Raw genomic sequence first — 15,972 nt, 5'->3', positions numbered from 1 at the left:
GGGGGGGCAATGCGTGTGTTACGGTGCATTTCCACGTACAAGCCGTGTACCGTGGTGCGAGGCAGTGTTTTGTGCAGTGTAATAAATCAAGACGCGGGTCTGCAGTGGGCCGTCATCCTGCAGGTGGCGGGAGAAGGTGTTCGCTCCACTCGTCTCTATCACAATGTTCTATCTGCGAGCCTGGCCAAGGCCTAGCAAGCCGTGTTTACAATGAACAGCACCCTCAGGATCCATCTTCCTGTGCCTTTCTTCACACGGCAACCGCTGAACGGGCCGTATTCGTCTAAGAATGCAAAGAGGGGCATAGATTAGGCTACCCTAATCGCTGTCCATTATTTTTTATTGCTGTGCGTTTAATTGGCCGACAGGGTTTTCGGCGAAGGTCCTTACCCACGGATATCTGTCGTAGTTGGGATGTGAAACACATACAATCTGAAACCACTAGTAGGATGTTTAGGTAGGCCATAGCCTATAGGCGTGCTTTTCAAACAACACACTTGGCAAGCCAAAGTGTTTTGTACTTAAGGCCGCCTAGGTGTCCTGTCTTATTGGGGTAACCCTCTCCCTCCCTCTCTCTCCTTCACACATTATTTGTGTCCAGGGTAATTCAAAGGTAGGCAAGCCAAAAGTAGCTTGATTATAAAGTATAATAAAGTTTGTTTATTCATTTTATCTGGATGATGCATGGAAATCTGTAATAGTTGTAGTATAGTAGATTACTATATTGTAGTTATATTGTAGTTATGAGGAGATTGTAATATTTCAAAAACAAACATAAACATGCAAGCACCATAATTTTATAGTATTTAAAATGTGTGTATCGTAAATTATACTATATATAGTGTAGCAGGCCAACATGTTTACTATAGTAGACCTTCATGTATAATATAGTAATGTAGTCCAAATGTATACTGTAGTATAGTAGGCCTTGATATATGATATAGTATTGGAGGCCAAATGTATACTATAGCATAGTAGGCCTAAGAGTATACTATAGATTAATAGTATGAGCATGATCTCCCACTTCAATTTAATTAGAAACATATTCAGGGGTTGATTTGTAAACCTGTTCACATTAGTTTCATGAACTTGGATTTCGCTGCAATAGTGATTGCCCCATATAAGTTCCTGGTTTCAAGACCAGATTATAATTTTCCCCAACGGAAATGTGAATGCTTAACTTTCTTTCTACATTCTTGCAATGTGCACATTGTGATACTGGAATGTAAGTTCTCAGACATCTTTTTGAGATACAGTATGTGCGGACAAACTGTGTAAGGACCAGGCCTCTAGTCCAGTGGCTCCCAATTTTCAGTTTTCCTTGAAGTGTCACTGTTGACCACTTCTGGATTGGGATCATTGTGTGCCTTCGCCCTAACTACTGTCTACCCTTCACTATTGTGAAGGGATGTCTTTCAACAGTTGAGTTATATGAGACTCAATGTATGTGCTTCTCTCCTCCGTTGGCTTAAGACATTAGCTAACTTCATTAGTGTGTCATATTCTAAACATTTGCTGTTATTCAAATTAAACCACAAATCATTCGGTCATAGTAAATCTGAAACCACACGGCTATTATTATCGCTATAACTATTATCATAAGTAGTAGTGGAATTAGTTGTGGTGAGTGGTTGTCTCTTCTAAGCAAGTTTTCAAGTACCTTCTATGTAAGCAAATCCTAGTTGTACCATGAAACATCTACTTCAGAACCTTGGACAGCAACTGACAGCAACTAGCTTCCTCTCTCTTTAGGTTACTCTTTGTCAACCTGAAGTTTGCTACATAGCAAAAGGTCTGATCTTTGAATAGTTTTACATTGACAATGAAAGGGACTCGTCCTCAGTGGGAGGGGAAAGGAGAGGAATAGGGTCATAGTAATGAGAGTGCTGAAGAAATAGCATCTTGATAAAAACACAAACTGCTTATCATGCACGCACGCAAGCACACACGCACGCACGCACGCACGCACGCACGCACGCACGCACGCACGCACGCACGCACGCACGCACGCACGCACACGCACGCACGCACGCACGCACACACACACACACACACACACACACACACACACACACACACACACACTAGAGCTGGCCACAGCTATATCAACAGTCTGCATGACACTCTAAAAATAATCATGACAGACAACATGCATACAGATTCCATCTATCCTACATTTAAAAAATATCCATGTGCAATTTTTGTAATTTAATGATCTTTGAGAGAGCTATGAAAATACTAGAAATAAATAGACTGCAAACCAAATACTAGGTATGTTATACTTTCAATCTATATCGAATGTTTGTAGTTGTAAAAATGTGCCCTGGCCCGATCTAAATAGAAACAGAGAAGACACAAATTTAGGGGTAATAATATTGAAAGGTTATTAATGTTCAAGAACTGTCAAATTATTCCTTTGATGCTTTGTTGATGGAATAATCTGAGGGACATGCAATGGAGGACCATATTCTCAGGATGGTTGTACTTTGTGCTGTAAGGCGAAGCAGTTCACATTATACCAATATGACTAAGAGAGCTGCTGGTGGATGACACACTAAAAATGATTCAGCAGAAACGAAACACTGAATTAAACGGTCTCAAAACACTTGAAATCAAATCTGTAATTTCAAACAGTTGTAGTGTGTATATGTGTAAAATGATTAGACGTAGTAGTAGCTAATTGCATATTATTGTATTTAACGTCATATTAACAAGGTTCTTCGACCTTTTCAGAGAAGTTTTCAGTTTTTTAATGAAATTAAGTGTTCGAAGATACACAGTGATATTCCCTGTCGGGAGGACACAGTAAATAAACTAAATCATGCAAAATCGATGCAAATTTTTTTACACAAACAGGCCCAGCTTCACATTGCATTACATCTACATGAGCTCAAGCATGTTAGTGAGTATGTGTGTATTGCTCTGTCATACACACATAAGTAAAGTTAGACTTTTGTGGGAGTGGATGGTGGTTGGAGTATAAGCTGAAAAAAACCCAACTTGTGTCAGGGAGCAATGAAAACCCACTTTTATCGATTTAATTTGATGTTGTACCTTATATTCTAATATCTTTTAATTGCATTTAATTGTGAAAGATTTTAGAATATTCTATCTTTTAAATCTGTGATATCTCATATTTAAGTTATTTTTTATTTGATCTCACATTTCTTTTCAGTGTGTAATTATTGTTTTCTGCCCTCACCCCACCTCTTACATTCTCTTGTTAATGTTTCCCTGCATTGTGATTTCATTGTTTTAAATATGCTGGTTGAAGCAATCTGTAAACTGCCTTTTTAAAGCTCCTATACAAACAAAGTGTACTTTGATGGTTTTCCTCAGGAGAAAGGCATGCAAGGAATATGAAAAGGGCATTAACAATGTAGTATGAGCAGACATGACGATGGCATCATCAAGACATCATTGTATTGTCCAGATTTGAACTGTAGTCTTGAGTCTCAGGAACGGCACTGAGGGGTTTGTGTGGTTCTTCAGAACTTCTGAAACCGTTGTGGTTTGTCCATGTTCCCCGCAAAACAGATACATGTATGAACTGGCTCCTTTTTTCATTACTCAGATAATCATTAACTTTCCGATTTCGTCCCTCCTCTGCATTTCCTGATTCAGATTTCTATAATGAATTTGTATATGAACTGCATTTGATGAAATAATGCGTGCATCGATGTACAGGTGGCCTGTTAGTATCCTGTGTTGTTTTTAGTGCAATAGGATCGTTGAATGGAGAGCTTTCTTGTGGGTCAGTGACTGTCAAAAATCACAGCCAAACAATTGTTTGTTGTCTCAACAATCATGAGCGTTACAGCCCTGTGCATTGCCAAATCCTTTTCACTAGTCAGTACTAGTGAACGCTTTACAAACTTAGTAAAACGCCTGACGTTTCAGAAGGTTTCCCTTCCGCTGAGCTGTGGTTGAATAGCCCTCGTGTTCACCCAGTAGAGTCAGGATCCTCTGGGCGACCACCAACTTATGTTTTGACGACCCTAGCCTACGTTGCAGTCATACAGAGCTGTAGCAAGCCGTGACCCCCCTGCGTTGCTGGCTAACCTTGCTGCTACGTTGTGTCCCGGTCCCCAGGGGAAGCTGGTGAAGTACTTCAGCCGCCAGCTGTCCTGTAAGAGTAAAGTGGCCTTAGAGGAGCGCAGTGAGGAGCTGGACTGCTTCCCGCGCCTCGGACACTGGTTCCGGATCGTCAACATCAGGAAGGAGATCACACAGGTGGGCCACTACTCCCTCTGCTACACTCCTATATTAATCGATAGTTGCCTTACCTATACTACACTTTATATATGATAACGCTTATTATAACAGGTGGGCCATTCCTCGCTCTGCTACACTCCTATATTATTCTACAGTTATCCTACCTCTACTACACTTTATATATGATCACACTTATTATAACCTTTATATACTACAGTTCTGTTTCTTCTACTACATTGTATATTATAGCACTAATTACACCCTTTATATGCTACTGTTCTCCTTTTTCTAATACAATTTATAGCACTTATTATGCCCTTTATACTTCATACACTTCACTTACGAAAGACACTATGAAGACATGTTAGTATTTTCTTTTGTGTATAAATAAAGCACCTTGTAAACTGAAAGTTAAAAAATGTAGATAAGGTACCACTCTATAAAGAAATAAATTATCGCACGTTATCTTAACAACATTCAACATGTGACACTCTTACAGTAATGGTAGAACCTTTAACTTGTCCACCCCAGTTCTGCTGATTTTTCCTTCCCTAAGTGCAGGAAGCAGAAAATATGTAAATATAACTAATTTTATTGTATTTTGGTCAAATACCTTACAACGTTAATTGTTAAGATACAGTCTAAGTAGCTTTTTTCAACATGTTTAAACTGGACAATGTTAATTGTGGCTCATGATGATACGGATTGAAAACAAACAATCTGAAACGTGACACGCTTGGGAAAACTTGAATGCTTGTGTACCATGTGCTTTTGTGTTTGCATACACCTGTTTTACCTGTGTATATGTTTTATGTGTGTGTGTGTGTGTGTGTGTGTGTGTGTGTGTGTGTGTGTGTGTGTGTGTGTGTGGTGTGTGTGTGTGTGTGTGTGTGTGTGTGTGTGTGTGTGTGTGTGTGTGTGTGTGTGTGTCTCTCCGGGGGTCTACCAGGAGATGAGTCCATGTGAGGTGACCCTGGAAGGTCTGCTGGGGCTGTCTGAGGAAGAGGTGTGAGGCCCTGCAGAAGTTTGGTGCCAACGAAGAGGAGTGTGCTCGGCTCAACGCCTCCCTGTCCTGCCTGAGGAAGGCCCACCAGACAGGTGGGGGTGGTCTCCACTCACACACACGCACACACATTAATGAATGCATGCGCACGCACGCACACAAACACATACGCGCACACACACATGTTTTATTTTAGAATTACTTTACACATCTTCTGCTATCCGATATCGACACAAAGAAGTAGCTCAAGACCTTTGCGGGAAGTCTAAATGTTATTATTATTTGGTCTGTCGTCTTGCAAGCAACATCATTTTCATCCTACGGTTTTAAAAATATAAATCTGTATGTGCAGGTAGGGGTAAGACAGGTGAGGCCGAGGACAGAGGGGATGGAACCAAGAAATGTTCGGGTGGGAGTCAAACCACTTAGAAGCACCAGAATTATACTTCTGCAGGAGTCAGTACAATTCCTAAACATTATAATTGTTATATTATTATTATTGTAATATTAGTGTCTGAAAGTGTCCGCCTGGCAGTAGCACTGATAGAGCTAGCATTTCCGTACACACAGCAGCCATCTGTGGCTTGCCCCTATGCAGTTACCAGCATTGTCCCCTAGTGGTCACTCTGAGTGGCTGCGGGCCTACGTTTTCTGATCAGTGTTCATTCAACTGTGTGTTGAGTCAACATACTGACTAAAACATTGTGAACATGCGTCTATTTCACTTTGGTGAGTAGTATACCACTGTTTAACTTAACGATGTGAAGTGAAATTATGACAGCAGAATGTGATGCAGAGTACTTGTTCAACTAGTGGGCGTAGCGTTGCCCATAAGTGTGGGCGATATGTTAGTTAATTTAGTGTTAGTTCAATTAGCATCATGAATGTATCAGCATAAGAAAAATCTACCCAGGGTTGGTTGGTTCGGTTGGTTACGTCAGAATGTGACAAACGCGACAAGAACATTTAATGGAGTCTTTCCTTTCTCTTCTACTGCCACGAGATGAAATACATAATAAATAGGCCCCCATCAGTGAAGAAAATTAGTCATTATTTATTTATTATTTCATATCAAATTTAAAACTTCTGAATCACTGCCCATGATTATTTTCTTTGGGTTATTTATATAAAAAATACTATCTTTAAAAGGATAAGCATTTAAGAATCAGTCAGCAAAAATCACTGACTGACGAAATAATACTAGAAACAGGTGAGAAATAAATAGATAGTCTAGAGTGACATCTAGTGGAAGAAGATCAGAACTACACTGGAGCCAGGTCAATCCTAGTGACACTTATTCAACTAACAAAAAACAGTAATTATGCTTACCATCCATTAAACATGATCTAGGTGTGACCAGTCTTGCAATTTATATGTTGCTCTCACATGCAAATAACCTTTCATCCTTCCTGGCTGACAAAGTCCAGTTTCACCAGCAAACACAACTTTATTGCTTCAGTAGGACAGAGACAATATTTTCATGGTATAAACCGATTTAAAATAATTTACAATATATTATTGATAAATAAAATAAGTAGGTCTACAATTAAGAATATTTCCATTTTGTGTATTTGTTAGTATTTATTTATTTTAACAAGGGTATGCATTTTAAGATAATATGTTCTGGTTTGACAAATGGGTTAGACAGGCAATACAAAAGCAATATTAACAAAATATAATACCTTGGTTGTACAATAAAATAAGATAAAATATACTTGGTAAATCCCAGAAGGGAAATTCAGGTAGCAGGATTAAATCCATCCCCCAAGACGATGTGATATGACATTTAGAGCGTAATTTAGATTTGTCCCTCTGACAAATGGATCCTTTAAGATTTGACTGCCTAGTGCAGACATAACACAACGCAAGAGCAGCTACAGCCTATCACTGGTTTAATATAAACTTATAATAATAATAATAATAATATAACTTTAGTTAATAAGTTATCTGTTAACACATGTTTGTGTCCTTCTTTATGAAGGTGATGTGAGCCAACATGGAAAACAAGCAGTTCTTGTTAGCAACATGGTATCATTAAAGACACACAATAAAAATACAATCAACTATTCACTGATCTGATACGTTTTTCTTCGTATTGATTATGGTTTTGACTTCAAGTACTAGTTACCATAACAGTATAATAATTTATACACTGATAATAGTATAGTTAATATAAACACCTGAATTGATATGTCTGAATTGCATTACATGAATGTATAACCAGAGCTGTTATAGGTATTAAATTGGCTTCTGGCATTCGAATAAGGATACATATTGCCCTCTATCGGAATTGCCTTGAAGTGCAGGCATACACGCCTTAGATATGTGTCTGGTCGTGATTCAGATTGCCTGATCAGACTGAAATGCATTTTGCTTTACTAATGTCTTGGAAGAAATGGATGCCAGAGTGAGCTTTCGAGCTGGAGTCTTGAACCATGCAATGGTTCAATGGCAGAGAGATGTAGAATTGAGTAGCAGAGAAGTGAGCACCCATAGGGTGTTCTTGGATACCTTTATATAACGCCATAGTTTGGCTGTGTCGAGCTCAGTCTGTCCAGCGGTTGACTTAGATGTCCGTGTCCAAGAGAGGGTAAAGCTATTGGGACAGTAGAATTTAATATACACTGATTATTATACTGCTGTTATAAACGCGTTCTCTCTAGAGCAGGGGTCAGCAACCTTTTCAACATGCAGTGCCTGTTTCTCGTTAATGAGTGTGCCTTAAGCAACACTATATTAAAAATTAAGCTGAATTTTGACACAGCGACCAATAACATTTCCAGAAGACCTGGAATTGTACTATTTCCATATAGTCCACAATCATGCATCAACATTTTAAATGTTTTTTTGGTTGTTACATTTGCAACATGGGCTTACAAATTCTAATTACATATGTTCCATCTTAAAACACCATTTTCAGAAACTCATTCGAAAATATATTTGCACTGTGAGAAATGTAAAAAATTATAATATATGAGAATGTTGGAACCATCCACATCAATATCTTTAAGACATGTAGGCCTACAGCTTTGCAAACCCATGTGAAGGCGATGCAAATATGCCACTTGCAACAATATTTTAAATATATAACTATACAACCTACCGTATGTTGATATTACTCACAACATAGGTTTAAAAACTATTAATTGATCCCATTTCAGAACACTGCTTTCTGTAACTAATTTAAACATATTTGCACAGGGAGGAAATGCCCAAAAACAGAATAAAGTGCAATGATTATACTGCCGCATTGTGCTGTGAAATTTCTTAATAATAATAATAAAATAAAAATAAAAGATGTTTCTTTTTTTTTTCAAGTGCTGATTATGCTGCCCCGTGCCAGTGGTGGCACACGTGCCAAGGGTTGCCGACCCCTGCTCTAGAGCCACTTGTCTGTTCTGGCCTACTCTAGAAAAATGGTGGTGGCCGATTACAGTGCCTGCTCCCTAATCTAAAGGGCTCTTTCAATGACTCTTATTTTCAGTAGATTATACTCTTTCTTCAGAATATTATGATCCAACTCTGCCAAGTATGTTTCGCTAAATTTCACAAAATCCTACACACTATACATTTAATTATGGTCGTTTTATGGTATAATTTCCTTAATATATATCATTGCTTATTTAATGAGAAACCTAGTCAAATGTTTGTGCATATTTAAATAACATCACACTTTTCGGTGTATAACCTATATGTTACAAATCAATAATTACATTTCCTTTTCTCTCCTCTTTGTTATAAGTCCCTTATTTATTTAAATAATACGAGCCCAGTAGACAAACAGAAAAGGGAGTAATATATATATATATATATATATATATATATATAGGAAATATATATATAACAGAGCCGCAAGGTGGCGCTGGAAACCATGAATTGCGTTTCGTCCATGTATCTTTATAATGGTGTAACTAACAGTTCAACCACATGGGGGCAGTAAGGTATCACGGTCTAGCAGCACGTTCTTGTAAACACTGTTAATAAACTCACGAGAAATCAGCCCGTCACACACTAATGAAGCTAAATGTACTACCGTTATACCCCACACCTTTCCACAAGATTTATTATTTTAAAACGGATGATAAATTGCGATTACCAGAAAAATGGACACACATTTAACATTGTTAGAGTCTAATCAACTGTTCTCCACAAAAACCCATCAAGGTTTAACATCTCGTTCTAAATCACCCAGACCACCCTGTCGCTTGCGCTGCTGAGCTTTTCTGGGGTATTGTGTGTGTGTGGTTGTGCTTGTGTGTGTGTGTGTGTGTGTGCCTGCCTGCCTGCGTGAGTGTATGTGTGTGTGTGTGTGTGAGTGTGTATGTGAGGTCGTGTGTGTTTGTGTGCCTGCCTGCCTGTAAGTGTGCATGCTTGCATGTGAGTGTGTGGTTTGGTGTGTGTTTGTATGTGTGTGTGTGTGCGTGTGTGTGTGGGCTCCTGCCTGTCTTTCTGTCTCATTGATTTGATTGGAGGGTAGGAGGCGGACAAAGAGACAGACGCTATCCCCCTGAGGAGTCCGTCCGGCGGTCTTATCCGCCCATGACTCAGTCCAGCTGGGTCTGCTGTGATGCATGCTGGGAACTGGGAAATAGCTGTCGCCTCTGCCGGGGGAAGTACTCCTGACCAGATTAGAGAGCCTCAGGGTCCCTGGACAACACTGCTGTCTCCCCCCTCATCGGGGAGGACTTGGACATCGGTGTGTGTATCCTGTCTCCGATCCTTCTCTCTCGCGCTCTCTCTCTCTCTCTCCCTCTCTCTCTCTCTGTCTTTATCTCTCTCTCTCTCTCTCTCTCTCTCTCTTCTCTCTCCTCTCTCTCTCTCTCTCTCTCTCTCTCTCTCTCTCTCTCTCTATCTCTCTCTCTCTCGCTCTACCTCTACGTTTCTCCATCTCCCCTCCACCTGTCTCTCTGGCGTCTGGCCCCCCCCAGAGGAGCCACTAATGGTCTCTCTATAGAGGGACCTGGCAGGGAGTTGTGTGGCTGCACCGCGGGAACGCCTCACAGGGCGGTCGAGAGGCACTCGCTGCCAGGAGAACAGAGGCCGGCGCTCTACCCAGAGCACAGATCCACAGCACTTTGGCTTTCAAAGTACAAGCGCACAGCACCTGGCACTGCGTGGGGTCTAGGCTGTGTTCTAGCGCGCGTATGTTATCGGCAGGAGTCCTTGTTGTTTCTCGACTGTCTTTTGGTGGGGGGTGGGCTATACTGTGGTGTTTCCCAGTATAGCAGCGAGAAACATGCGTGCACTCACGTCGGCTGCTGCTCATCAAGGGGTTACACAGCTCAGCGGGGGGGGGGGGGGCCTCTCTCTCTCCTACCAGGCTCTGTCTTCGTACGCCCACGCCCCCCACCAGGAGCGGGGAGGTTCTCTCCTTGTCCCCGGATCTATTAATGAGTTATCATATTCCATCTCTTCTCCCTCTCTCTCTCTCTCTCTCTCTCTCTCTCTCTCTCTCTCTCTCTCTCTCTCTCTCTCTCTCTCTCTCTCTCTCTAGAGGTAAAGGTCTTCCGTGGTCTACGTGCAGTGGTTGGAGTTAGCCAGCGGGACAGGAAACACATGAGCTATTACTGATTATGTTAAGAAGCGTCTGCTGTGAGTAACACGAGTTGGGATGGAGCCAGCCTGTACAAGGGACGAGGGAATATGTGAATGAGGGGGATTCACGCAATTAATATGCAGAATGAGAAGGGGGACATTTTTTAATGCCCCTTACCAAAAAGTAGGGTTTCATTTTGGACAGGAGTGAAAACCCAGCCAAATGCTGCTGATAAACTGCCGGCTTTTAGGATTTCAATCCACGAGTTGCTGCTGCTGCCGGAGAATGAGTCATAGCATCTAGAGGCTGCTGATCGAGGCCCTTCACGCTGCAATGTAGACACACCATGCTCTCTCTCTCGGCCTCTCTCCTCTCTCTTTCTTCTATCTCTCTCTTTCTCTGCCACTGGTCTCTCCTAAGTGTCTCTCTTGCTCTACACCTCTCTCTCTCTCTCTCTCTCTCTCTGTTCTTTATCTCTCTCTCTCTCTCTCTCTCTCTCTCTCTCTCTCTCTCTCTCTCATCTCTCTCTCTCTCTCTCTCTCTCTCTCTCTCTCTCTCTCTCTCTCTCTCTCTCTCTCTCTGTCTTTATCTCTCTCTCTCTCTCTCTCTCTCTCTCTCTCTCTCTCTCTCTCTCTCTCTCTCTCTCTCTCTCTCTCTCTCTCTCTCTGTCTTTATCTCTCTCTTTGGGGAGTGTGCATGCCTGCTCACACAAATTGGATCACACAGACGATCTGCTGAAATCCAACCCCTGGTGTGGATTGAGCAGATTGTGTTGATCTTTGCTATAGTGTCTTTCAGGGACGACACTCTTAACGCACCCACACATCCACAGACGTACCCCCCCCCCCCCCCCCAACACACACACATACATACACTTCTGTTTGAGAGTTAAAGGACCGTCCCTGAATGACTTGCATTCGTGGCTAATTGGCTTCAAATGCCATCGGCAAGGAAGAGAGAAAAGCATAGAGAGAGAGCGAGAGAGAGATAGGGGGGGGGGGGGGGGGGGGGGGCTGGGGAGGACATGAAAGAAGAGAGAGGCAGAAAAAAGGCCAGTGGGAGCGTGACAAAGGGAAGGAGAAGGTGAGGAGAGAGGATGGGCAAGTGAAGGGAGTGGTGGTGGGTTAAAAGGGCAAAGAAAGATTGACCAAAACAGTTGCGAGGAGATGAAAAAGAGAAGAGAAGACGAAACCCAGGCTTGAGAGAGCGAGAGAAAAACGTAAAGAGCAGGCTCCACAGAGGAAGGAAAGACGCAGAGGCGAAGCGTTGAGCGAGCCCCACGCAGACCTCTTTAAAACCTTGGGTGGGCCTGATCGGTCTGTTCGGACTAATTAGCTCAATGTAAACTTTGAGTCCTACTGCTTACGCGGCAACATCGCAGCACAACCCCCGCAACACCTCAGGGAGTTGACTTTGAACATAAGAACATATTTGTGTGTATTGAGCACAGCCCCTTTCATGCCCTTTCACCAAATCCTGTTTACGTTGGCGATAAACCTAACAAAGGACCCAACAAGACGGCACCACAGGGGGGCATTTCCATTGCCATTGATCCTCCGAGAGGACCTGGGACGGAAAAGTGGAGAAGCGTTTGCAATCGAGCCCTGCAGAAGAGCGTCACTCGTGAGGCTGCAGTGTGGTTCTGTTCAGCTTGAAGTGGCCTCGTGGGTGCAGGGATGCAGGGGCTCCGCGTGGACATGGATGTGGTGTTCAGCGTGCCCCACCTCTGCTCCTGTTGAACCCAGCTATACAGAGGAACAGGGAGGCCGCTGTGTAGGCCAATGGTTCCCATCCTCTGACCGACTGAGGCAGACCGTCTCGATTGTGAGCATGGCCTTTTGCCGACCACGAGGTACACACACGGTGGAATAGACTAATGGACGGGCGCAGTGAGCGTACTCCGTAACGCTTATAGCTCCTCTCCTAACAGGATGATGATGTTTTTTTCAATAATTAGAAGCAGCATATTTACCAAACAAGGTTACGGGGTGTGTCATGATGTTTGTTTTTTCTATATAAATAATGAGCGGGTAAAACAAGGCTGGACTACTACTATATCATCAATGCATGAAATTAAGAAAGAAATTGAAGCAGAAATGAATGTAGTGGCCCAGTTTTCAGACAGCTAGCAATTATTGAAAGTATACAGCGTAACAGCACACATTATTAGTCATGTAGCCTGTGACTCACAGCTACTCATCAAAAAGGCTAGCGTGATCATATGTTCATATTTATTAATGAAACGTAAACATGATGCTAAGCACTCATTCAGATCGGTGAAGTGATAGTGAGCTATTATGTGTGTGATTTTCATACCCTGGAAACCCCCTGAGGAGGGGGAAGGACAAAGAATTGTAAGAAACAGGATGTGTGGATCGATACGATTACTGTTGTATGGATTTCTGCAGTTTGCAAGTAGCATATAGTGCTAATGTCGTCCAATCCTGTGTTTTCTTGCTGTGTTTAGTGTTGGTTTGGCGATTGCTAACCACCTCAGAAACAGGTTCTTAGTACCAAGCTGACCCAACTTAAAAGATTGTTTGAGAAACACAAAGGAATAAAACAACAAAACATAAATTCATTCTCCATCTCATATCCGTAGGCAATGTGTTGTTTAGCTCTCCCTTGCATGAATCCACGGGAGGAAAAAACATTCGAAACCATTTTTTTTTTTTTTTTGCTATTTTCATAAAGCTGTCGCTAAGAAACAGGCATTCGATAAATTCATCACGTTTGCTTATAACGTCTGATTTAAAACCAGCTCTCCAGCTTGATGACTTGTCCAAACAGTTGAGAATAAGCAGTCATTGGGTGCATTCACTTTGTTCTCTTCTGGAGAAAGGCTGTTCTGTGCACCATCCCTCACGTGCGACCATTTCCATGGGGCGTGTAATTATTTATGTTTAGTCATTTTCCCCTTTTCATTTTTTAAACCGTTGCAGTTGGAAATGAAGAGTCTGACAGAGCTACCCTGTTCTGGGAGTCTGGCCATCTGTAATGCTCTCTCTCTTTCTGTGCGTCTCCTGATATTTAGTTGCCCATTGCTGATCATTTTGGGGGAGATTTATGTGCAGTCATGCCAATCTGTTATTTATTTATTCATGCTAATTTCTGAGTGGCTTGTTAGAGCTGTCATTCCTGCTGATGAAGGACCCCTAATTTAGCCTCCTCCTCATCCTCCTCTTTGTCCGCCTCCGCGTCTCCCTGCTCTCCATCCCTCTCTTCCTCACATCCTCTTTTTCCTCCTCCTCTTCCTCACATTCCTCCTCACCATACTCTTTTTCCTCCTCCTCCTACTTCTTTCCTTCCTCCGTCTCCTCTATCTTCTCCTCTTCCTCATCATCATGTTCCTCCTCCATCATTATCGTCCGTTCCATCCTCTTCCTCCTCTCATCCTCTTCCTTCTCCTCTTTCTCTTGTCCATCGTCTTCCTCCTCCTCCTCTTCCTTTTCCTAATCCTTGACCTTCTCTCCATCCTTTACCACATTTGTAGAAGAGACCTCTTGCTTTTCCTCCTCAATTTTCAGTCGATCTTGAAGGGGGTTTCAGGAGGTCTCAATTCACTGAAGTTGACTTGACTCTGATAGGGCCCTTGGGGTAATACTGAATGACTGAGGATACATGCATAAACAATGCAATTAAATAACAGAGCAAAGCCGGGGTCAAGGTTGCCTCTAGTACCATAGAACAAATACAAGTTAGGCTGGGGACAAAGCACACAAAATTAAAACTCACATTCGAAACGGGGGTCTCTACACATTTATAGGAATCCTTGCTTTTATTTTTTATTTTTAACATGTTTATTTTCATGTATTTAAAATGAAGATACTAACAAAACTATTGGTCTAGTCATCCGTGGTTTGGTTCAAACGTTTTAGCCAACCTTACACTGTGAGACTCAGAGAATCAGAATACATTTTTGTGACTGTCGATAGCAGACCTCTTCCTCCTGCTCCGCCTCGTTCCCGTGGTTATTCTAGACTGTGTGAAGTCGAAAGTATTAAGTGGTTCGGTGGGAAGCTGTTTGGAGTTTGCATTCCCATGGCTCCAGCAGACGGCTCCTCTATATGCTGGAGATGCACAATAGAAAAACCTTGGATTGAAATGCGTCGCTGCTGGAGGACATTTGCTGTTCAGGGACGTCCGCTCTGCGGTCAATGGACATTCGGAAATGGTTTCCAAGTGTTTGCAGTTGATTTAGTCGGTATGAGATACGTTTGTCTCTCCAGAAGCACCTGGGTCAATTCCACTGTATTTGATTTCTTGTTTGCTGAGGGATCATCGGCTATGTGCAGCGATGATGTCTTTCAGAGGAAACAACGGGTGCAGTTGTGTGCATTCTGGGTCTTTTCCATCAGATCAATAAACCCAACCCCTTTTGTGTCTTCTCTCCACAGAACAACTTGAAGAGGATGCAATGCATAGTAATGGAGGTAAATCACTGTTATACAAGCCCCATTTTCTGAACAAGTCTCTCCCATCTCTTTCAACCCCCCATCCTTCTTCTTTGCGTCTCCATGGCAACCCAGCATTGTTTAATGTTGGTGGAGTACATCACAATTAAGATTACGATCAATGCATCTACCTCCCTGTGTGTGTGTTTTGACATATATCTTTTATTTATTATTTATGCTCATGCTATGACAAAACATCGCTTCATGAAGCAGCAGGACCATAACTTTGCGGTTGACAACACTAACCTTGGTAGTGGCGTGCGGGGCTTCGTCGCTTGCAGTGAATTGCTATTTTTAGTTTGATTGAATATAACAATATTACAGTAAAACGGAAATTAACTAACTAACTGGAAATGAGTCATGTTGTCAAGAATTGGATCCCGTTGGTCGATCCCCATGCATTAATACATAACTTCAGGATCCCATTATTACATTTAACCTCATGCAGGACCATGCCATTACGTTTAAACTCATGCAGGGGGAAATCATTACAATAAACCTCATGTGGTGTCATGGAAATAGTTTAAAGTAGAACGATTAGTATTATCTGTAGTGACGAGGTGCTGGCCAGTGAGCATGCTGGATTGGATCAACGTGTGCCGATGTGTCTGGTTCTGGTTCTTCCGTTCCAGGCAGCCAGGCCAAGCAGGACTGGTCCATCCAGTGGCCCACCTCCGAGTCGGGCAAGGAGAACTCCCCGGTGTGCCAGCCGGAGCTGAGCCAGTGGATCCGCTTCCAGCTGTCCCAGAGCCCCAAGGTGCAGT

The 15,972-nt window shown here is 42.3% G+C and overlaps 1 protein-coding gene across 1 annotated transcript in view; it reads left to right on the top strand.

Annotated features, from left to right (window-relative positions):
* Positions 1–15,972, top strand: part of ksr2 (kinase suppressor of ras 2) — a 136,616-nt gene that overhangs the window by 61,275 nt on the left and 59,369 nt on the right. The window contains exon 5 of the mRNA XM_056592208.1: positions 15,849–15,972. This exon is cut by the window's right edge and continues 370 nt beyond it. Within this exon, the coding sequence (XP_056448183.1) occupies positions 15,849–15,972 (124 nt within the window). The remainder of the gene's footprint in view (positions 1–15,848) is intronic.

Source organism: Gadus chalcogrammus, chromosome 6, assembly GCF_026213295.1.
Source record: "Gadus chalcogrammus isolate NIFS_2021 chromosome 6, NIFS_Gcha_1.0, whole genome shotgun sequence".
Classification (NCBI taxonomy): Eukaryota; Metazoa; Chordata; class Actinopteri; order Gadiformes; family Gadidae; genus Gadus; species Gadus chalcogrammus.
The sequence above is the reverse complement of the archived record's forward strand: the minus strand, read 5'-3'. Positions and strand labels throughout refer to the sequence as shown.